Below are 22731 nucleotides of genomic sequence, written 5' to 3' on the forward strand. Positions count from 1 at the left end.
GAGCCACCGCGCCCGGCCAGGTACTTACAATTTTGTAAGGAAAAAAAAAGGTTCAGTTACCAAAATTCTGCAAACTGCTACCCTAAACTCTGAGGCCATCGGGGTGGAGGAGGTTGGTGGTGAGGGCAGTCGGTCAGCAGAATGACCTCAGGAACGAGTGCTCTCAGCTGGCTCCGTTCCAGGTGGGTGGGCCTTGGGTTGGCCACGTCAGTGCTTGTCGGCCGCCTGATACCTGATACCTGCAGGATGGCCCGGCCAGGCGTTGATGCTGTGCACTGCTCCAGGTGCAAGTAGGGCAGAGGGCAGGGAAAGGAGGAGTCAGAGATGTGAGTTCAGTCTGGCCCCTCCTCCTACCAGCTAGACCCAGGGCAGGTTTCTCAAACTTTCTGGGGCTCCGATCCTTCTGCTGCAGAGCGAGACTCGTCCAACCTCACCCACGGGGACGTTAAGAAGATGCATGGCGGCAGGCGGAGGCCCGGTGCACCGCGAGTGCTCGGTGAATGGCAGTGTGCCTGCGGGAGGCCCTGAAAACGCGTGGATGGTCTTCCTCCTCCTGGCCCCTTCCAAGGCCGTTTTCACAAGCGAGGGGCACCAGGGCACGCAGGCTCAACCTCAGCGTGCCGGCATTTCCGGGCGTTCCCGCGGCACTCGGGGCGCAGGGCCGTGTGAACCTGGGGATCCGGGCGCAGCGCAGGCTCTGGTTGCTCTGACCGACCCACTGACCTCCGTATTGATTGTGAGCCACGTCCAGCTGTGTCCAAAGTGCAAGGAGAGCCTGAGATCGCAGCAGCGCAAACACGTATTCATTGATAAGCTCAGCCACGCGGGGTACACAGGACATCAAACTCTGAGAGGTTAAACGACCAGTGTGACCGCACTCCGGTCAGCGTCAGTTTTCTCTCCCTCCGACCGTGCAGAGGCTGTGGAGTGTGCCGTCCTGCGGGCCAGGCCTGGGTCGGTTCCCCGGCACCCTGCCACCGAGCCGGACCTGCCCTTCGGCCTGTGCTCGGGGAACGCTGGCGCCAAGGCACGCCTGCGTGTTCCCCGGTTTTATGTCATGTAAGTGATGATGCCCCCGCCGCCACAGCCACCAACGGGGACTGAGCGCCTGCCCGGGCCAGAAGCAGAGCCTAGCGGCTTGCAAGCCCAGGGACCCGGGTCCTCCTGAGCTCGGTGTCGCTGCCACCCCCACCGACGGGGACACGTGAGACCAGGGCTGGCCTGACCACTGCGTCCTGGACACGGTCTTAGACTCACGCGGCCGCCGCCAGCCCACGGCTCTAGACGCGCAGGTTGTACCTGACATGGGACCTCAGCTGAGGGCTGCGTGGGGGGCAGGGTGGTCCCGCCGCCTCCTTGCCCCCCCACACGCCCCGGGACACGCGTCTTCCGTCAGCCCGGTTTTCCAATTACCGATAATTCTGGCCGCGCACGCAGGAGAAATACTGACTCAGGCCTCCACAAGGAAAATAAACTAATTCACATTCCTTTTATTGTCTCCATCCCAGACTGATTCATTTTTTATCGCTTTTATAAGCTACCAAGCTTTCACATGAGCTTCCGTGAGCTTTCGCCAGACTCCATCCGCCCTTGAAGCAAACCAGCGCCGGCCCTCGGGCCGCACTTTAGCTCGGAGGTGGGGACCGGGGACCCGCCCTCGGAACCCGAGCCCAAGGCGCCTTCCCAGATTTCTACCCCCGGGGCTGTGAAGGGCCTGAGAATTGCAAGCGTTTAGTATATAAAAAAACCCAAAAACCAAACAAGCTGAGAACAGACCAAGCCCCAAACTCCACATTCCATTGTGTTTTATTACCCAAGAAATAAATCAAGAAAACACTGCAGGCTACCTACCTGTCCACCCGTCCATCCACCCCTCTCTGTATGTCTGGAATTCATCTCCAATTCTAAACTACATGCACGAATCCAACTTATTGTTCGCCCTGCTCTGTCTCCTGTTTTTAGAATACAGTGATGCCGCGTTCCGAGCGGGTAACAGCTCAGCGTGCGAGCAACCGCTGCGGTTTGTTTGCTAAAATAAAATCTGTTATTCAGCCTCCTTTCCCTTTCCCATTTAGGAGATAGTTTTCAGGTCGTTTCATTTGAAAAAGAGTATAAAATAATAGCAGACATTATCATTAATTACTATGTGCCAGACACACTGCAGACGGTGCCTTAAAAAAAAAAAAATCTCTGAGCTAGAGAAATGCTGAGATATGTCCAGAAGGCGAGGACCCACACCGAAACCTCAGCCACCCGCCTCCCGGCCTCCCGGGCCCCCACGCCGCCCTCCCGCCCCCGCCCCGGCTGGGTCACGCGGAAGCTCGTGTGGGACACCTTCGCACGCGCCGCGAGGAGCTCCGCGGTCTCTAGACGCAGCGCGCTGGCGCGAGCAAGGAGTCAGCAACGGTCCCTCCGCGCTTCTGGGTTGTCACGTGTATGTCTCCGGCCGTGTTTCAAGGATCAGAGACAGCACGCGCTTCAGCAGTACGCGGGAGGCCCGGGGGTGAAGCTCGCGGGCAGAGAGAGACTCAGGGAGACACGGAGCAAGCGTGATGCGTGGGCCCCGCTAGGATCCTGACCTGAAAACATGAGCATCTTTGTGTGTGTGCGCGTGTGCACGCACGCACGTGTGTGCGAGCGTGTGTGGTGTGTGCGTGTCTGTGTGTGACGTTCCCTCCTGGCCGTCTGCTTGGCGCTGCACACACGTGACCTTCCATCCTAAGCGCGCACCTTGCAGGTGGGTGCCGTCACTGCCACTGCAGAGGCGCGGCCCAGAGAGTGAGGAGGGTGGGGGGAGGAGGGCAGGGACAGAGCCCGCAGAGGGGCGGCGGGTGGCAGAGACGGAAGACCCGAGGTGGGAAGAGGAAGACCGTGGGGAGGGTGATCGCGCCGGTTGTTGACGGATGAGACTAAGAGCAGCGCTCGTGCAGAGCCTCCTGGAATGGAGGGAGGGCTAGTTTTAGGCAAGTACAAAGAGACGCCCCGAAACTGTCCTCGCTGCCCTCACAAAGCTTGTAGGGTCATCATGAGACAGAAGAGAGAGCCAATAACAAGCCCCCGGGCCGGCTGGCGGGCGAGGTTCTGCGCTGGGGCCTGGAGACCATGCTCGGGCTCTTCCCTCGCCAGCCGTGTGGCCCTGGGCACGTCTCTGCACCCCCGAGGCTCCCCACGCTCACCCCCCACGGGACGGCACCAGTCCACCTGCTTCCACATGCCACGAGGCTCCGCGGGGCGGCCCCTGCACCGGCCGAGTCGCTGGAGTGACCGCCCCGTCCCGTGGGGCCGACTCTCCCGGCAGGCGCGTTCCCGCGGAGCCTGAGCCGCAGCCAGGCCTCCCCTCGCACCCCGGCTCTGCCTCCCGTCCACGCGGGGACGGGCAGATGCCCCCACCTCTTCAGCCCCGCAAGGGGGACACGATACCAGCGGCCTCTGTGCGACACTCAGAGACACCTGGGATGTGGCAGACACTGCCCCCACTTCACTGCTCTGGAAACTGAGGCCCGGGAACACACGGCCGGCGTGGGGCGCTGCTGGACTCACGCCCCGCCTGCCCACCCTGGGGCCCCAGAGGAGCACCCGGGGGGCGGGATGCAGCTCCGCGGCCGACGCTCTGGAGCTCGCCAGGGTCTCCCGAGATGCGTGTCTTTCTCATATCCTTCCCTGTGTCCGGCAGGCACACGGCGGGCCGCCCCTGACGTGTTAAGTGGAGGATCCAGGGGCTCGTGGCCAACGGGGCAGGAGTTAATTCGATCAAAGTGTTCGGGGAAACTCGACGGGAAGGAGAGAGGTGTCTCAGACCGCAGGTGGGGAGGCAGCGGTGGCAGCCCCACAAACAGGACGGCAAAGGCCGGCAGGCGTAGGACGGACCTCGAGGGGCGGAGCCGCAGGGCGCCGTGATGACACTGGGTTTTGGGCGCCGTGGTGACACTGTGAGGCTGGGAAGCACAGCGCACAGTGCCCAGCAGACCGAGGCAGGCGAGAGAAGTGCCTGCCGCCCAGTGGCTGAGGCTTCCCAGGGGCCGAGCGGTGCTCCCGCCCCCCAGACGCCGACTGCAGCCCCTGGGACCCGCGAACGCCACTACCTGACGCGGCAGAATCTCTGCAGACTCTGAAATGAGATCACCGGAATGACCCGGGTGGGCCCCAAATGCAATCCCAGGTGTCCCTGTGAGAGGGGCAGGGGGGACTGGCACGCAGAGGAGCCGGTGATGTGAAGACAGAGATCGGAGACCTTGGGCTTGAAGGCTGCAGTGGGGCGGCCACAGGTCAAAAACCGCGGGCAGAAGCCGGAAGAGGCAGGGAAGGGGCAGGGAAGGGGCTCTCCCTTGGACACCTCGGTTTTGGCCCAAGTGACACTGACTTTGGACTTCCGGCCCCCAGAGCCGTGGAGAATCAACTCCTGCTGCTTCGAGCAGAGGCATTTGAGACCACTGTCACAGCGGCCACCGGGAGCCACCACGAGCCTTGCCCTCCGTTCTGAGCCGGCTGGAACGTCTTTTGCAGGGCATGGGCGTCTCCGAGTGTGCACGGGGTTGGGAGCGCCTTCAAGAGGGGCGGGTGGAGGACGGCTGGGGTTGGGGAGCAGGTCAGAGGGCTCCGGCCGACCCCTCCCCGCGAGAGCCGGCGCGTCTGAACGCCCCTGGGCTCAGGCTCGGGCCGCCTCGCCGCACACGGGATTTCAGGGCCGCTTCCCCGCGCCGGCGTCTGCTCGGGTCCCTGCACAGGATGCCGCTGTCACGGCTGGTGCACTCCTCGCTCTTGTCATCTTTCTGGGCCGCTTTGTTTTTGTTTTTTTCACTTGCGGTGTCTGAGGGCAATCTCCTCCGGTATAAATAATGGATCACAGGGGGCCGCCATGCAGAAAGCAGGCAGCCGGAACAAGAGCGCAGAGACAGCTCTATTTAGAGGGCTCTCAGGGGCTCCTCTGAAGGTTTCTCTGTGGTCGCCATCGCTTGGCTCCTCGAGATCCGGTTCAAGTGGGAGGCAACTCTCGATGGGCAACCCGCAGCCCCCCGAGACGCTCCTAGCTCCCTGCCCCACCCCCCGGGGGCCCCCAAACTTTTGCATAATTCTGGCCACTCCTCCCTGGGTCTCTGTCTCTGTAGTGTCAGGGCTGAGCGTGGCCCTTCCTGGGGTCTGGGCTCCTTGGCACCCCAGAGGTGGGGGAAGGGGGGTGGAGGAGGGGGAACACTGGGGAGAAGCTTCTCCCAGCACGTAGCCCCTTCCAGCCCGGTCTTAAGGCCATGTGCGAGGATGGTGTGGCTGTGCAGAGGAGAAAGGTGCAGGGGACCGCCTGGGGCAGCAGGACCAGGAGGAGGACGGGGGGGGGGGTGCTTTTCTGTCCTTGTCCGGCTTATGCGGGGAGAGCTGGACGCCTTGGCAAGCAGGCATCATGGCTTCCAAGTGGGAATGGAACCGGGGCGGAGAAGCTCCCACCAGAACTGCGGTGGGGGAGGGGCTGTGCATTCAGGAGAAACAGTGTCCCAGGTGGTCCCCTTGGGAGGTGCGGACAGGTGGGGGGGTGAGGGCTGCAGGAGACCTGGATGGAGCAGGGGCCTGGATGCAGCGGCAGGTGCCGGGGCAGCGACCCAGCCAAGGGAATTCCGGGAAGTGCTGCCTTCAGCCCTCTCCGGAAAACCCAGCCCTGCTCTGGGAACAGGACGGAGGCTGGCCCTTTCGAGACACCTGCCGGGGTCTGAACTTGCATAAAACCTAAAACCTGCAACTTCTGTGAGCAGAGAGGGCCTGGCTGCCTCCCTCCTTTGCTAACGGACCTCACCTCCTTGTGAATGCTGGCCGGCAGGCCCCCTCCTGAGTGACGGGAGGCGCCCCGCGGCACCCCCTATTTCTTTGCTTCAAGGGGACGGAGCAGGCACCCGGGGCCACCACGGGGAGGGGACGTTCTCATTCAGAGTTCTTTCCATGCCACCCTTCAAACATAACATGATTCTAAGTCCCCCTTAGAAAACCGTGCCCCGCCCATAACGTCGAGCAGCTTCAGAACCGAGCCCAAGCTGGCGCCCTCGGCACTGTCCTCGCTGCTGGGAGCCACCCTCGTCCCCTGCGGCTGCCAGGGGTCCGCCCCCCTCCCAACTCCCCACTTGCAAGACAAAGTGGCCACGTGGCCGGTCTGCAGAGTGTGACAAGGTCCTGCGGCGGTCCCCAGGCCCTGCCCTTCGCCCGGCTGGAGGACGGGGAGGAAAGCTTCCACAGGGGAACTGAGTGGCCAGGCAGGGCCAGACGTGCGGAGGGGTGGGTGGGCAGGGCCAGCAGCACCGGGCGTGGGGCCCTGGGGACGCCACTTAACCTGCTGGACCACCATGCTGCCTGTGGCCACCTGACATCCTTCCAGGCCCCTCCTGCTTTGCGGCTTTAGGATTCCAGAGGCCGGAGGATGGGAAAAGGTGACGGTGACTTCCACGTCTCAGAGGGGGCGTTGCGGACTGAATTCCGCACCCCGAGAATCCACATGTTGAAGCCTTAACCCCCAGGGCCTCAGAATGTGAGCTTATGTGGGAACAGGGTACTGCATGAGGAAATTAGATTAAAATGAGGCCATTAGGGTGGCCCTGACCCAATCTGGCCGATGTCCTCAGACGAACAGGAAATTAGGACACAGACCCGCTCAGAGGGACGCCATGCGAGGACAGGGAGAGGACCGCTGTCTGGGAACTCCGGCGGCAGAGCAGTGGCGGGGTCGGTATCTGTTGGGCAAGCCGCCCAGCCGTGCACAGGCAGCCCGGGCAGACTGACGCCCGGGAACGCGGCCCTCGGAAAGTGGGGACCACCAGGGTGGGGCGGGTCCCTGGGACCTCCTGAACCCGCTCTGCACTCCTGCTGGGCCCCTAACGATGATCCCACGGGTTGGGGCGCAAACGAGCCCACCGCCCGCCTTCCTCCCCCAGCGCCCCTCACACTTGGGGGTGGGGTCAGAAGTACTTTGGTTCCAGCCCTGTAGCTGGCTGCTCCCCTGAGATCCTCATGGACGAGGATGGACGCCAACCCAAGGGCAGCAAAAGTGAGCCCGTCCCTGGCGCGGATGGCCACGCCCCTCTGCTGCGGCCACGCCCCTCTGCTGCGGCCACGCCCTCTCTGCTTTAACCTTTCCAGAACATCCCTTTGGATTTCAGAGCACTAGGGCCTTGAGGAAGGCGAGCTTGCCCTTCTGCACCCGCCTAGGGGCAGGAGAGTGCCCTTGGCTGAGGACTTCTTTCCGCCGCGGGCCGCCCCTGCCCCACACGCTGCCTCCATGGGGAACCGGCGCCACTGGGCTCACCCTGGAGGAGGACACCCTCGCCCAGCGGGAAAACACTTCCTCACGGGAGAGTGCAGTCAACTCGCTTATCATTCAACAGGCTTGCCGGGTCGGGCGCAGGCTGGAAGGAGGGTGACAGGGCTGCGCTGAGGACAGGTGCGGCCTGATGACCAGCGCAGTGCAGGGAGGCACCCGTGCTGACGCAGGGGCGTCCCGGGAAGGGAGAGAAGGTGGCGAGCAGGAGCTGGCGGAGTGGAGACGCAGAGCGCGGTGAGGTGGCCAGCAGGGCTGGAGCCAGGTGTCCCCATGTCCTGCTGGCCCCGTGGGAGCCCAGGAGGGCACTGGCAGGTGACAAGAACAGACGACCGCAGGGCTTTGGCGAGCTCCCTGGGGCAGGGCTCAGTCGTCACTGGGAGGGGTTGGAGGAGATACAGGGGGCAGTCTGGAGGGTCCCCTAAGAGCCAGGTCCTTGGAGGGCCATCCATCAACGGGAGCGGTCCTTCCTCCCTCTCTTCCTTGTCCTCCTCTTCTCCTTTTTATTGCCTTGAAATTTCATTAGAAAAATTAAGCCTGGTTTTCCTGCCGGCCTGTGGCTGCAGTGGCTTGAGTCTCCGCCGCAGCCTTCCTGCTCCTCCCCGTGGGGAGCCCGGGGCGGTGCCTGGCCTCCCGGCCGTACCTGCTGCGACTACCTGCACAGGCCCAGGTGTCTGCTCCGTGCCGCTGGACGTGGGGGTGTGTCCTGCAATGTTCCACCACCTGCAGGCCGTGTGTCCCATGCGAGGCTGAGATCCGCACTGTGTCACCGACGTGCGCCACGTCACGTGGCCCATGTCACAATGCGTGTCAAGGCAATGTTGCCCGTTGCGCTGAACACAAAGAACTCCTCTCGGACTCGCTATTTTTAGGTTGACGCCTCGGGCTCACAGCGGGTTGCTGAGGCCTCGCGGCCCAGCGTTCTCTCCCCAGAGCCAAGCCTGGCCCTGCGGCCCTTCCTTTGGCGTCTGGACCCGCTCGGCTCCAGCCCAGGGTGGATGCAGGGCGGGCTCTGCCCGGGGACAGAGGCTGAACCGGAAGTCCCAGACCCCGGCGAGGACCTGGAGTGACACCAGCACCCAGGAGGCCCCAGAGTGCTGGACCCTGCCTGGAGAGGCCTGGGCTTCGGGGGCAGGCCCGGCACGTGTCCCCACCATCCGGGGTCCCGGGTGCAGGGGCGGGCCTGCCATGCCTGTGGTTCCGACACCAGCCCGTGTCTGCTGCGTGCTCAGCCCACGCCCTCCGAGCCCAGTGTGCAGACCCCAGGGGAGCGACACGACAAGGCGTTTAACGCGTGCGCACCCGGGGGCAGGCCCCGCTGTGACTCTGCGAAGGGCTGCGCCGGCCCCGCCAGCTCTGTTCCCACCTCCCCGTCACCTCTCAGCCCCTGGAACGAAGGGCTCTGCTGGCTCCCCTGTCACCCTTGCCTTCTGCTGCGTGTGTGTGTCTCCTTTCAACAGCAAGGCCCAGGTCACCTGCGGTGGGTGTCACCCCCCCCCCCACTGCAGAGGCAATGACCTGAACCCCAGAGGCCGAGGTGCGCAGGGGAGCACACAGGTGAGCACCATCCTGCTTCACCTGGCCTCCCTCCCTGCTGCCTCCACTCAACCCCCAGGGCGCCCAACGGTGGGGAGAGAAATCGGGGGCATTTGTGTTTTTTTTTTTTTTTTTTGGTGAGGAAATGAGGGGAAGGGGGTACATCTGGGGCCAACCTGAGAAAGTCACACAATGCCAATAAACTGAAAAGACCCAAAAGCCCCAGCCCTTCATTTCACAGAGCACGCCTGGACACGGCCCAGGCCGGGACTGGTGCACAGGGGCCATGTGACAACTGGGAGTGCTGGGCTGGGGACCTTCCCAGCCAGGCACAGGGACTGGGCTGCCTGGGACCCCAGGTGTGGATAAGTGACATGAAACAGACAAAGGAAATGACAGACGCATAGCTGGCCTGGACTGTCCCGTTTTGGTACTGGACACACCCTAACGAGTTCATCTTCCCCAAATCTGTGAGGCCGGTGCTCCCCTCCCCCCACTTCACAGATGGGGACACCGAGGCACAGAGAGGGTGAGTGACTCGCCCGGCAAGGGCTACACAGCTCCTGGGCCGCCAGGCAGACAGCCCAGCTTGTCAGTGCACCCCGCCACGGCACTGCGCCCCCTGCGTTGGCACTGCACACCTGCCACACAGCACCATGCCCCCCGCCATGGCAGGGTGCCCCCCACCTTGGCCTGCACACCTGCCACGGCACCACGCCCCCCGCCATGGCAGGGCGCCCCCCACCTTGGCCTGCACACCTGCCACGGCACCACGCCCCCCGCCATGGCAGGGCGCCCCCCGCCATGGCAGGGCGCCCCCCACCTTGGCCTGCACACCTGCCACACAGCACCATGCCCCCCGCCATGGCAGGGTGCCCCCCACCTTGGCCTGCACACCTGCCACGGCACCACGCCCCCCGCCATGGCAGGGTGCCCCCCACCTTGGCCTGCACACCTGCCACGGCACCACGCCCCCCGCCATGGCAGGGTGCCCCCCACCTTGGCCTGCACACCTGCCACGGCACCACGCCCCCCGCCATGGCAGGGCGCCCCCCACCTTGGCCTGCACACCTGCCACGGCACCACGCCCCCCGCCATGGCAGGGCGCCCCCCACCTTGGCCTGCACACCTGCCACGGCACCACGCCCCCCGCCATGGCAGGGCGCCCCCCACCTTGGCCTGCACACCTGCCACGGCACCACGCCCCCCGCCATGGCAGGGCGCCCTCCACCTTGGCCTGCACACCTGCCACGGCACCACGCCCCCCGCCATGGCAGGGCGCCCCCCACCTTGGCCTGCACACCTGCCACGGCACCACGCCCCCCGCCATGGCAGGGCGCCCCCCACCTTGGCCTGCACACCTGCCACGGCACCACGCCCCCACCACGGCACGGTGCCCACTGAGCTCCACGGGACGGGACCTGAGCGTGGCTGTCCCCCCGGACAGCTCTCCTGCCGCAGCACTCAGCACCTCCACGCGCCACAGACACACCACCTGGCCCTCCCTGCCGCGCAGCGCGACTCGGGACCTGGGGAGCCGCTTGGGGAGCACAGGTCTCCAAGAGACTCGGTGAAAACCCACTGCAACCGGCCGATCCTTTGCAACCGAGGAAATAAGAGTAGAAACGACCGAGGCTCGAAGACCTTCCCCAATTCCCCAGGAGTGAGGCTCGCTGGGTCACCTGCGGCCAGGGGAGTGAGCACAGGGTGGGACAGGGTTCAGCGTGGCAGGAGAGGCCCCGCGCCTGTCCTCCATCCCCAGGCAGGACAGGGCTGTGGGGCCCAGGCGCTCAGTGACCCCAGCTTATCTGGCACCACGTCCCTGCTGCCTCCCTGCCCGGCTTGTGCCCCAAGGCGTCCCCGTCGCTGGCACTGAGATCAGCGGCTGCCGCATCCCGCGTCAGCTCTCATTTGCATGCCAGTTCATCTGAGGCACCTGCAGGGACACCATGCCCTTCCCCTGCGCCTGCTCCCCCTCGCTGGTCACCGGAGCCGTCCCCTGCACATCTCTGGGGCTGCAGCACGCTCTGGAGACGACAGGGAGGACACGACGTTGCTGGGCTGTGGCACCCAGGGGCGGGGGCCCTAGGGACTGCTCCCCCATCACGGCTGCCTTGGCTCACATTCACAGTGGACTCAGGACAGCAACCAAACAAGTGACAGGCAGGTGCCCGCCACGGCTTCTTCCACGCCTGCAAGCTGGCAGTTTGGGGCGTGAGAAGGGTCTGGGGGCTGTGGGGTGCCCAGGACTGCGGGTCCCGGTGGCATTACACCCCCCGCGCCCTCTACCCACACTGCCCGGTCACCCTACAGGGGCAGCGTCGTCCGCCCACGTCACCAAGGACAAATGACTTTGCCCAGGCCTCCCAGCTCGCAAGCGGCAGAGCCGGACGCAGTGAGGCCGTCTGTCCCAGCCCCCGCCCCCACACCCAGGGTGGCGCCAAGAGCAGAGGAGCCCCTCCCCCGCCCAGGTGGCGCATTTAGTCTGAGGGGTCTCCAGGTTGCGCACGGCCAGCCCTGAGGGTGTCCCCTCCCCGCCCTCTGGACCCTGGAAATGTCTGGCCGGAGAGGCACCAGTGCAGCAGGGCCCTGCCCCTGCAGCGTCCCGGGTGAGCTCGGAGGACCTCGTTTCCTCGGGGGGTGCTGGCTGTGGCACCCAGGCAGTCGGGCGCTTTCGGGAAGGAAACTGACACAGGTGTCACCCCCGCCAGGGGACAGGACAGAAATGTGGCCGGCAGTGACCACGCTCCCTGCTCCCCGTGGCCACCACCCCTCCACCCTTATGCCGGGAACCCCCTTTCTCCAGCTCCTCTTGGTCCAATGAACGCATGTGACCATTTCCACGTCTGTTTAAGTATCTCGCGTTACACACGTGTAACAGGAAGACAAACGGTATGCGTGGACCTGGGGGCGGTGGCCAAGGACAGCAGCCGTGCACCTGGCGGTGAGGAGCAGCGGGCGGCGGCACTGGAGCCAGGAGACTGGGGACGGTGGGGGGGGCGGCCATGGGGTGTCCCTGCGGGAGTGAGCGGAGGCCACGCAGCGGGGACGGCGCCGTGGTGTGGGCAAAGCAGGCACCCGCCTTTTGGAGTGAAAGGAGACTCCCGTGCGACTTGGCTGGCGCAGGACAGAGTCCAGGCAGGTAGAGACGCAGCCAGGGGAGCCAGGGCGAGACACGGCCCCACCGTGCGGACAGCTGGCCAGGGCCGGGGCAGGCGCACCCGCCCGACAACAGAGGCCGAGACCGCCTGGACAGCCGGCCTGGAACCGCAGCTCACATGCCTGCCAGGGCAGGAAACAAAGGCAGAGGGGCCTGAGGGCCCTCAGGTGCAAGGCCGGAGCAGGGCAGGGGCGGGGAGAAGCGGGGAGCTGGGACAGAGCCTTCCAGGGGTAGAACCAGAGACAGCCCCGGGGTGGAGGGGGAGAGTCCAGGTCTCCGATCGCGAAGGGGAGAGCCTGAGCCAAAGGGGAACATCGGTGGGACCAGCAAGGCTGACCTTGGGCCCCACCTGCAACAGGACCAGGCTAGGTGGGAGGTGGGTAGGCCCCCTACCCACCCCCACGCTGGGGAAACTGAGTCCTGGGCTCTGGCAGGCCAAGGTGGGGCAGAGGCAGCCGCAGCCACCGTGGCAAAACCGTTGAGAACTAGGAGGAGCCTTCTGCGGACACTCTCATGACCCTCTGGCCTTTCTCGTCGGTTTCCCCGTGTCGGAGCAGAAACGGCTTGGCAAACCCGAGCGGCTGTTTACCCGCTAAGCCCAGGTTCTGCTGCAGAGCAGGGCTGGGATACACACAGCAGCCCAGTTCCCAAGGGGTCGGGAAGAGCGAGGACAGTCCCGAGGGAGCCGCCAGACCAAGGCCATGGCTCCGACAGAGGCCCCGGGTGCTCGGTCTTGCCCAGAGGTGGCTTCCCACCAAACCCAACCCGAGGCCAGGCCCAAGGGCACCCGAGGCCCCTCTAGCCTCATTCGGAAGGTGGGCAAACCTGGGCCCAGAAGCGCAACCAGGCAGGAGCCCTCAAGCTCCCCCGTGCCGCGTGCATTGACCTTGCCATCCGTGGGTGGCTTGGCTGGGCGCCCCTCCCCACGGGCAGGGGAAGGAGCGGGCTGAGGCCGGGGGAGGCTGAGCGAAGAAAACCCCTGGTGGAGACAGAGAACCGGGCACCGGAAGAGCAGTCCTCCCGGGCAAAGGTCTCGACTCTGACCTTGGGGACCCCAGCCCCCACCCCCTCCTCCTGCAACAGCCCTCCAGATGGATCAGACCCGGTGGGGAGGGCTTCACTGCTGCAAGGAAGTGCCGCTCTGGGCAAGTCGAGGCGCACGCTACGGGACAGGTGTGTGGGGTGCTGCCGGCCAGGTGAAGCCGTCCCCAGGCCAATCGGCAGCTCCTAAGCGGGTCTTCCTAGTGGCCACCTGGTCTGCACAAAGGGCTCCTCCCCCACAGAGCCGACCTCCACGGAGCAAGGAACCCTGTTCCCCAGACCGGCACCTGGTGGCACCCTGGGCCCTCCGCGCCCGCTACCCAGCCCTGCAGCACCTGCTGCTCCAGGGGAGCCAGGCCCAGCACCCCGCCCAGGATGGGCGCACAGCCCCTGGGTAGCCATTGCTCAGCGGGCTCACCATGCACCGTGCCGGTCACGTGCACGCTGGAGTCCAGCACCCAGCACGTGGCAGACGCTAACAAACGCGTGTGGCTGACGGACGGGGAGATCTGCGCCACCCCATCTGATTCTCACAACAGCAACACCGCCTCGCCCCCCCACGTTACGGCGGAGACAGCAGCGACACAGAGGGGCGACGTCATTGATGCTGGGAGTGGAGGCGGTGAGACCGGGACTCAGTTTATCTGCCCCTGGGGTGCCAGCGTTCTGCCACTCGGAGTCCTGCCTCAGACCCGGGAGACAGGGCGCCCCGGCCCCGCGAGCTGCTGCCGCACAACCTCCGGGGGCGGAGACGGCAGCCCCCGATTCCCGTGGCTGGTGCCCCTCTGCATAAGCCGGGGCAGGTGACACGGCACCTGTGTGTGTCTGGAGTCTTCTTCATGTTAAAAAGAAACTCGTCGAACTGGCTGCAAAGAGCAGCGATGGTTTCTCCGAACCTCTGGAACGCAGGCAGGTCGCCTTCACAGGCCGGGCGAGGCAGGATGCGCAGGTACGTCCCCGGGGCCTCCCCGAGACAACTGCAGATCTTCCACCCTGAGTGCTGCTGGGGCCGGTGACCCGCAGACGCCCCTTTGGATGTCACCTCCTTGCCCGCCCTCGCAGGGGGAAGCTGGCGTGGCCGGGGCTGGAGACTCGAGGGACCAAGAGCACAGACGGCGCAGGAGCCTGTGGCCAGCCGTCGGTGGGCACGATGACCCACACAGAAGAGAAGGGCACGGCACACACCCTCACGCCGGGGCCTGCCGCCTTTACCCGGCGCCTGGGACTTTAAGAAGGGCATGGCGGCTGATGGCAGCGCTGCAGAGGGTGCTCCCAGTGAGCCCCAACAGCACTGCAGGGCGCAGTGGTCCGGGAGGTGACGGGGAGGTCGTCACTCTCCAGCTCAGGCTTGGAAACCCCAAAGCCTCGCTCTCCGCCAGAGAGCGGAGAAGTGCAGGGAGGAGCGCCCAGGGCGTCAGCTGCACCGAGCAGAGGGCAGCGAGCAGGGCAGGGACAAGCGGGGACCTCGCGGGCAGCAGAGGGGCAACGACCACGGTCGCCCCTTCCCTCTTTGTGCCGGAGAAAGGACGTTTATGGAACAGAGAGGGAAGAAGGCCTGGCGTGTTCCGCAGCGTTCCGGGCGCCGCTGGCACCCCCCTCCGCTTCTCACGGGGCCCGCAGAGCAGATGCTATCGTCCCTCTCGGCACACAGGCGGCCGGCAGCCCCGAGACTTGCTCACAGTCACAGAAAGTGGCGGAGTCAGCGTTCAACACAGGGGCCCGTCCTCCCGGGCCTGCTTTCCTGGAGGTCACCCCGATCTTGACGTGCCAACCGGGAGGAAGTACCCTGCCCACAATGCCAGCCCCACCCACCACACCCAGGGCTCTCCTCCCCCTCAGCCTGGCCTGCAGTTCCCACCCACTTCCAGGAGGGCTGTTCCTGGGACACTTCGGGAAGTTCTAAGGACGGGCCTGCCCACGCTGACCAGGCGACAACTTGCCTCTTCAAAAAGATTTTTTAAAAAGTCAGGTCTTTGCTAAATTCTCATATGTTGGGGAAGAAAAGGTGCATGCTTGTGTGCACGAGTACATGTTTATGCATATGTGTGTGCATGTGTGTACATGGTTGTGTGTGCACATGTGTCACGTGTGTGTTTGTGTGCCCTTGTGTGTGTGTGCGCACACATTTGTGCATGCCTTTGTCAGTGTGCATGTGTATGCATGTTCATGAGTGCATGTATGTGCACTGGAGCGTGTGCGTGTGCGCGTGCGTGTGCACATGCCGGAGCAGGGAAATATTCGAAGGAGGGCCGTTCCTTCCTTTGGGAAGAGGGGAAGCTGTTACGTTTCCATGTAGCTGCAGGTGCCTGGTCCTGGAAGTCCGGGGACCTGGGTCTAGCCGTGCATGTGCCGCTGACCGACTGCCCCACACTGAAGAAACGGGTTGACCGCCTGTCCTGGAAGATGCTTCCCACTCTCAGCTAACCTGTCTACCAAAGCGGGCTGCAGTGGGGGGGGCTGTATTTTCCGTTTCATGGGGATCAAACTGGGGGGGGGAGTGGCTCTTTGGCTTAAATCCACTGGTTAAGGTGGCCAAGTGCACATCTGAGAACAGGAGAGACCCAAACCTGGCCAGCACCTGCTCTGCGCCTGGCTGGGGCACCTCTCCTTTGCCTTCGCCCCAGGGGGCCCCAGCTGCAAGGTGAGGAGCAGGGACTCACTCTGTCATTCTGGCTTCCTGACATGTCCAGGGGGGTCTGGGACCATCTCCTCACAATGGCTTTCCCCCAGGGACTTTAGGGGGAGCTATGGAGAGCCCCTCTGCAAACCAGCTCCCGCATTGTCCCTGTCTGCCAATCAGAAGCAGGGGTCCAGTGACACTGGGGGTGGGGGGAGTCTCAGAAGGGGAGGAGCCGTGAACAAAGGGGGTCTGTTCCAAAGCCCTCTCCTGTGTCACTCAAGTTGGTTAGGAACGTGAGGACTTCCTGTCTCCCAACCCGCCCGCAGGTGTTCTGCAGAGCTGGACCAATGGTCCCCCAGTTTCTACGCCCCGGGAAGCACAGCGGGCGGAACCCCCCTTGTCTGGGCTGACCACCTGCGGGGCCAGGACGTGGGGGCGCAGTCCCGGCCCTGCCGCCCGCCCTCTGCACCTGCCCCTCCCGCCAGGAGGTGACCCAGGGGCTGCCCCGCAGGTCTGGGGGTGTCTGCTCCGGAGGTCGTTCCACCAGAAATTAAAGGCTTAATGGACCAGCCTTTGAATGTAGAACTCAGCCTAACCAGATCTTTTTAAAAAGGAAAGCGCTGCCCATGAGATAGAAAAAATACCCCTTTCCAGTCGCCCCTTCCCACGGGAAGCCGGCGCGCGGGAGCCGCCCCGCAGAGCCCCCCACCCGGCGGAGCCGGCGGAGCCAGCGGAGCGCACGGAGGCCTCGGCCGGCCCGCGGCCGCGCGGACGCACGGACAGCGCCCCCGTCCCCGCTTCGCCCGCTGTCCCCGTGTCCGCGGCGCTGTCCCCGGCCCGCGCTGCCCGGGCGGGCGCGGCTCGGCATAGCGGGGCGCGGCCGCGGCGGGGACGGGGGAGGGGTACCTTCTGAATGCGCCCATCGATGTCCAGGTAGATGGCCTTGGGCCGGTAGCTGGAGGAGCCGGAGCCCATCTTGCGCCGCGGCCGCACTTGGACTTTTACTGTACTTTCCCGACGCCAGCCGCCGGCGGGGCGAGAGCGCCAGCGCAGGGGGCGGCGGGGGCGGGCGGCCAACCAGAGCGCCGCTGCGCCGCAGGTCCCCTCCGCGCCTCCCCTCTGCCGCCTCCGCCTCCGCCTCCGCCTTCTCCGCCCTCCCCTCCTGCTCCTCCTCCTCCCGGCAGCTCGGGCTCTGGCTCCGCGAGCGCAAGGCGCGCTCCTCCTCCCGCCGCCCGCCCCCTCCCGCTTCCCGGCCCCTCCCCCTCCCCTCCTCCCTCCCCTCCTCCCTCCCTATCCCTCTCCCCGCTCTCTCCCCGCACCGCCTCCCCACGTTAAGGCACGCCCCCTTCTTCTTCCCTGTGACTCCAGCCACCTTGGGGACAGGGCCAGGTCGGCAGCCTGTCTCCAGACGCCCCCTGGACAGATATCCATGGCTACCCCTTCGCCCCAGCGGTCACCTCCCACGTGGTCAGCCAGCCGCCAGCCAACGCGGGCTGAGCTGTTGCCATGGCTGCTCCAGACCCAAGCCCACTCGGCTCCAGGAACATCCCCCTGGCTTCCTCTCCCATCTGAAGAGAGAATGGGAAAATTTCCTTTTCATTCATCCACATCCTTCCCCTAAGTTTTCTGTACATCCTAAGGGGTGTCAGCCGCTTCCAGCTGCGCGGGGAGCTGAAATGGCAATTTTATTTCTGTCCTTTGTGCAGCGCAGCGAGGATTACCCAGCGGATGGTAGCCTGTTTGACGGACTGGCTGCTCTGGTCTCCTCGGCCCCCTTTGTTAATTGCTGCAGGGGCGGGGAGAGCGGAGCGGACAGCAGGGAAGGGCAGCCTCTGGACCTGCAGGTAACAGGAGGGGCTGCTCTGCACTCCCGGGGCCGTCCCGGCAGCAGGAGTTGTGGGGGAGCGCCCAAGCGCTGTAGTGGCTCTCAGCGCTGCTTGGGAAGCAAGTGTCAAAAGCAGCCCGAGAATGTGCTTATTGTTTCAGTGGAAGCGAATCCAAGCCAGCGCTCTCCATCTGTTTAGTGTCTGGGTTCTGCTTGAGAGCGCCCGGTGCCCACAGGCTTACCCAGCGCCACAGCGGTGGGCATTTCCTGTCCCCCTCTGGCCAGTGGGGTCCCCACCTGGTGGACAGGCACTGGCGGCATAGACCCCTCCAGGGCCACATGGAGGTCAGGCAGGGCGCAGCCCTGGGGAAGGTGAGGACTGCCCGTTTGTCCTAGGGGCTGTCCACGGGGGTGACTCGTGGTCAGGTGAAGTCAGTGGTCCTCCACTGCCTTTTGACAGTCCAGCGCACTGGTCAGTTCGTGTCCCCTGCCTGCCCTGTGGAGAGGCGCTCAGAGAAAGATGGCCTTGCTCCCCGGCTTGCCAGCCGCCAGCGCAGGGAAGGGGCCGTGTCAGCGTGTGGGCGCCGTGAGGCTTGCTTTACCAGGGGCTGGGGATGGGAAGGGGGCAGCCTGGAGGCTGTCGAGGGCGGGAGACCCAGGTGGGTGGTCACAGCAGGCCACCTGGCTGACCATTGTGACAACATGTCCCCCAATACATGAAGAGAGCCCTGTAATTAACAGTTCAATTTGTCGTTGAATGTTCCCACGCTCTCTGGGCTAATCCGGAGGCTGCGCTCAGGGCTTTGTGTGCCACCTGGCGTGGGAGTCCCACCAGCAGATGGCCCGTGGGCTGGGGGCTCGCTGGTTCCCCGTGCCTTGCTGAGGTCTGGCCTAGTCCTCTCTCACCACGTCCTCCCAGAGCCCCAGGGAGACCGAGTGTCGTTCTGCAGGGCGGTTTCCCGCAGGCAGGGGGGAGTGGCTCTGTGCCTGGTGTCCGGCACGGGGCAGGCTGGCCCCCAGCGGCAGGCTGGCTGTGTATTCGGAGTCACGGTCACTCCTGTTACTATTTTGCATTCAGCGTCTCTATTCCCAGGGAGACCAGCGGGCGGCGGCTGCAGTCACCTTTGTGGAGCGTCACGGAGGTTTGAACCAGGGTGGTGTTGGGGTTCTTTAGAGGAACAGCCCAGGGATGAGGAGTCGGCTCCCCTGGCAATGGAAACAGGAGTCCTGCCACGTGCCACCCACAGGCCAGAGACCCAGGGAAGCGGCGGTGTGGTCCCAGCCCAAGGCCGCAGGCCCGAGAGCCCGAGAGCTGATGGTGTGACCCCCAGTCCAGGGCAGGAGAGGCCTGGCTCCCGGCCCCAGCAGGCAGGCGGAAAGCAGCACAGATTCCTGCTCCCCCACCTTTTGGTTCTATTCAGGCCTTTAGTGGGTGGGCTGCAGCCCCCAGTCCAGTGCTAGCCTCTTCCTGAAACCACCCTCACAGATGCCCCCAGGAATAATGTTTCACCAGCTATGGGGCATCCCGGGCCCAGCCACGGGGACACACAGCCCTGATGTCACAGTGCCGAGGGGTGGCCCATTCCACATCCAAGTTGGGGGCGCTGAGGTCTTCATTCCTGGCCATTTCCTGGGTTGGTGCTATTTCTACTGTCTTCCCGCCCGCCCGCCCTCGGGCGCAACGGTGCCCTGCCTACAGTCATGCTGCTTGGTCCTGGACGGCCTCTGTGGGTAGGTTCCAGAAGCCGGCCACCCCGTCCTGCCCACTGCCACCACGTCAGCCCGGGCGCTCCCAGCGTCCTAACCCTGCGTTCCTGCTCCTGGCCTGGCCAGCGGGATTGTGGCTAAGTCAGTTCCTCAGAACCGAGATAAAAATGGAGCAAACCTCCCGCTCTGCCAGCGGCTGGGGACCCCGGGTGGAGTCGAGCAGCCAGCTCACCTTCCTCCGCAGCTCGGGCTGCGGGTGTTTTGCCACCTGGGCGACTGAGTTCACGCACTCCCAGGGGAAGACACAAGGGAGGGAAGTTTCCAGCTGTCCAGGACCTCAGAGCTGAGGCTCTGCCCATGTCCCCCAGGGTGGGAGATTCCGAAGGTGCAAAGCCCCCGGCGCCCGAGAGCCAGGGCAGCCCCAGCCCCCGTCCCAGCCTCTGCATGGACTGCAGCTTCTTCTGGCACCTTCCAGAGTGCACACTGGCTCATTCCTGTATGCAGAGCTCTCTCTTCAATTCCCCCCCAAAATCGCACCAAAGAAGAATTTCAACTTCAGGCATCAGAGCCCAGTGGAAGAGCAGAGGTTGCTGAGCCGGCCCCGGGGCCAGGGCCAGGACCAGGGCATGAGGAGCTGGCCGCTGGGTCTCCAGCGGGAAAGGGCCAGGTGACGTCACAGAGGGGAAGGGAAGGGCTTGGGCTCCAAGAGTGAGCACCTCCAATGGGACGGGGAGACTGGGAAGGAGGGAAACGTCTGGAGGGTGTGCCCAAAGGCAGAAGAAGGCGCCCCTGGGGTGTGGCCAGGCCAGGCAGTGTCTACCCCTGGGCCTGGCGGGATGGAGGCACTGCTGAGCCAGTGCCGGGGGTGGGGTGGGGCATGGGGGGGCGGGGGGGCAGCCCCTCCAGCCTGTTCTTGCTCAGGTCTAACAGGTGTTTTTCATGACTTTTCTGAGAAGACTCCAGTTGCTGCCTCCCCCTCCTCTCCTCCTTGCGGCAGGGACAAAATCAATTTGTGCAAGTAGCCAAACACAGTCGGTGCCCGCTCGCTGCAGACGAGGCTGGGGAGGGGCCTTGCTGCGGGGGCCGGAGTCCTCCGGCTCTGGAGCGTGATGGGAGAGGATGGAAACGGACACGCCGGCCGGGGCCGGGTGCTTCACCTTCTGAAAGGCCCGCCGTGGGTCTCCGGGAGAAGGCCGGTTGTGTTGTACGTACGTGACGAACTTGAACTCTGGCTCTCTGTGAAAGCCCCTGGGCAGGGTGCCCCAAGAACGGAGAGAGGGTGTGCACTGCTTGGCCCGGGGCGCCCTCAGCTCTCGTCAAAGGGAGAAAGGAGAAACTCCACGAAGGTCTCACTTCGGCGTCAGTTTCACTGCTGTCTGGTTTGCACGCCCTCCCCCCGTCCCTTTATGGCTTTGGTAATTACAGAATTATGACTGGCTGTAAATACCACAGGCAGTGTAGCAGGAAAGGCAAAGTCCCATCCAGGTCAGAACCCGAGAGCAGCCCTTCTGGTCCCCGCGCAGGGACCCTGGAACCGGAGCCAGGTCCGCGTAGCCGGCTCCTGCCACGGCCGGCGCTGGGTCCCCAGCGCGTGTGCTTGGTTGGCTGTGCTGTTAGGGTTTGGGATTGATTGTTGAAAGTAAGATTGGTGGCTAAAAGAATGTTGTTTGCACTTTTGTGTGCTGGGTAAAGGCACAGTGTTTTTTTGTTTGTTTTTTTATGAGACAGAGTCTCACTTTGTTGCCCGGGCTAGAGTGCCGTGGTGTCAGCCTAGTTCACAGCAACCTCAAACTCCTGGGCTCAAGCGATCCTCCTGCCTCAGCCTCCCTAGTAGCTGGGACTACAGGCATGCACCACCATGCCCGGCTAATTTTTTCTCTATGTATTTTTAGTTTGTCAATTAACTTCTTTCTATTTTTAGTAGAGACGGGGGTCTCACTCTTGCTCAGGCTGGTCTCGAACTCCTGAGCTCAAACGATCCGCCCGCCTCGGCCTCCCAGAGTGCTAGGATTACAGGCGTGAGTCACCGCGCCCGGCCTAAAGGCACAGCTAAGTGTCTGATTTTGCCGGGTTGCCCTCTGAGGTGGTCATGCCAATTTATCATACCCCCACCTTTGTAAACGAGAGACTCTGTTCGTTTGCCACACTTGCAGCAAAATAAGGTCGGTTTAATCCTGCTTATTTTTTCCAATCTAATGAGGGGGAAAAAAAATCTTGTTTTGACTTCCATTTCTGTGTTTGTAAGCTGAGACGGGACGTCCCTCGTGGTGCGTGGCCATGCGTCTGTCCTGTGACTGCTTGTCCCATCTGCCCCTTAGTCTGACTGTCACCAGCTCCTCGCGTGTGGGGGACGGTGACCCTTTGCCTGCCGAGCACTTCACGATGTTTTCTCCACGTCAGCTAGCGGCTTGTCTTTCAGCTTTACTCACGACACCGTCACGACGTGGCTTCCCCTGTGTAAGCCACCGAGGCCGCTCCACGTTTCCCGTGGGCACCTGGAGTTCTTGGCAGCTCGGGAAGGAGGCATTATTTGTGTTAGAAAATTTAACAAGAAAAATAGGAGAGAAGAAAGAAGTGACCTAGACTTCCCCAGGATCGGGCCTAGCTGAGGACGCCGGCACGCCTGCAGAAGGGACCGGCGAGGACAGTGACGGTGATATGTGCGGGGGCCGGAGGGAGAGGCTCACGTGTGGCTGGCGGCACCGCGGAAACCGCGTGGGCTACTGTTGCACCCTGGCCATCTGCGCGCTCGCTCCCGGGCCGATTTGCTTTGCAGGTGCCCCGTGCCCGGCACTGGTGACCCCCGGGGACAGAGCCGCCGCCAGGTAGCGCGTGCTCGCTGGCGCCAGGCTGTGTGAGCGCCGGCAGAGAGTAGCGCCGCCCGGGCGTGGCACTGTGAGGTGGCTGTGTTCAGAGTGGTGGGATTCCAGGCGTCTTTTTAGTTTAAAAAAAAAATTGTCTCATGCTTTGAAGTTAGTTTTGCCATAGAATCAGGAAAAGGGCAGGTGTGGAAGCGCTGAGAACTGAGCTCCCACAAAGCAGCGTGCTCCGCCCTCTCGGGCGTGGCGCCAGGGGGGACCAGACCCACGCGGGCCAGGGCAAACGCCCAGGTCACTTGCAGTTGCCTGTGGGGTGGGGACAGGTTGCCAGGCGGCCCCCGCCGGCCACCTTGCTCCCCTCCACGCACGGCGGGTGCCTTTGCGTCCCCTCGTCCTTCCTGGTGCACTTCTGGGGCTTCCTCTGGAGCTCACCTGCCTGTCACGGCCTGCTTGGCCTCTCTAGGGACGGACTTCCCGTGACCTCCGGGGTGGCTTTCCTGCCCTCGGATGTCCGGTGCTCTGGCCGCTGTCCCCCCTGCCCCTGCAAGCACTGGATACTCCCCTGTCACACCCCTGACTTTGTGGCTTCTTTCCTCCGAGAGGAATGTCCCTTCCTCTCTCCTCCCCTTGGCCGCCTCATTCTTTAAGACCCTTGAAGGAGTCACCTCGACAGTCACACCCTCCCCCCCTGCACTTCCCCATCCCTGGGGCAGGCGAGCGGCTCCTCCCTGGGCC

At 64.1% G+C, this 22731-nt stretch overlaps 1 protein-coding gene across 1 annotated transcript in view; it reads right to left on the reverse strand.

Annotated features, from left to right (window-relative positions):
• Window positions 1–16709, reverse strand: part of PDE9A (phosphodiesterase 9A) — a 94102-nt gene extending 77393 nt beyond the window's left edge. The window contains exon 1 of the mRNA XM_075999951.1: window positions 16552–16709. Within this exon, the coding sequence (XP_075856066.1) occupies window positions 16552–16620 (69 nt within the window). The 5' untranslated portion in view covers window positions 16621–16709. The remainder of the gene's footprint in view (window positions 1–16551) is intronic.
• Window positions 16710–22731: the final 6022 nt, after the last annotated feature.

This window comes from Microcebus murinus, chromosome 1 (assembly GCF_040939455.1).
Source record: "Microcebus murinus isolate Inina chromosome 1, M.murinus_Inina_mat1.0, whole genome shotgun sequence".
Classification (NCBI taxonomy): Eukaryota; Metazoa; Chordata; class Mammalia; order Primates; family Cheirogaleidae; genus Microcebus; species Microcebus murinus.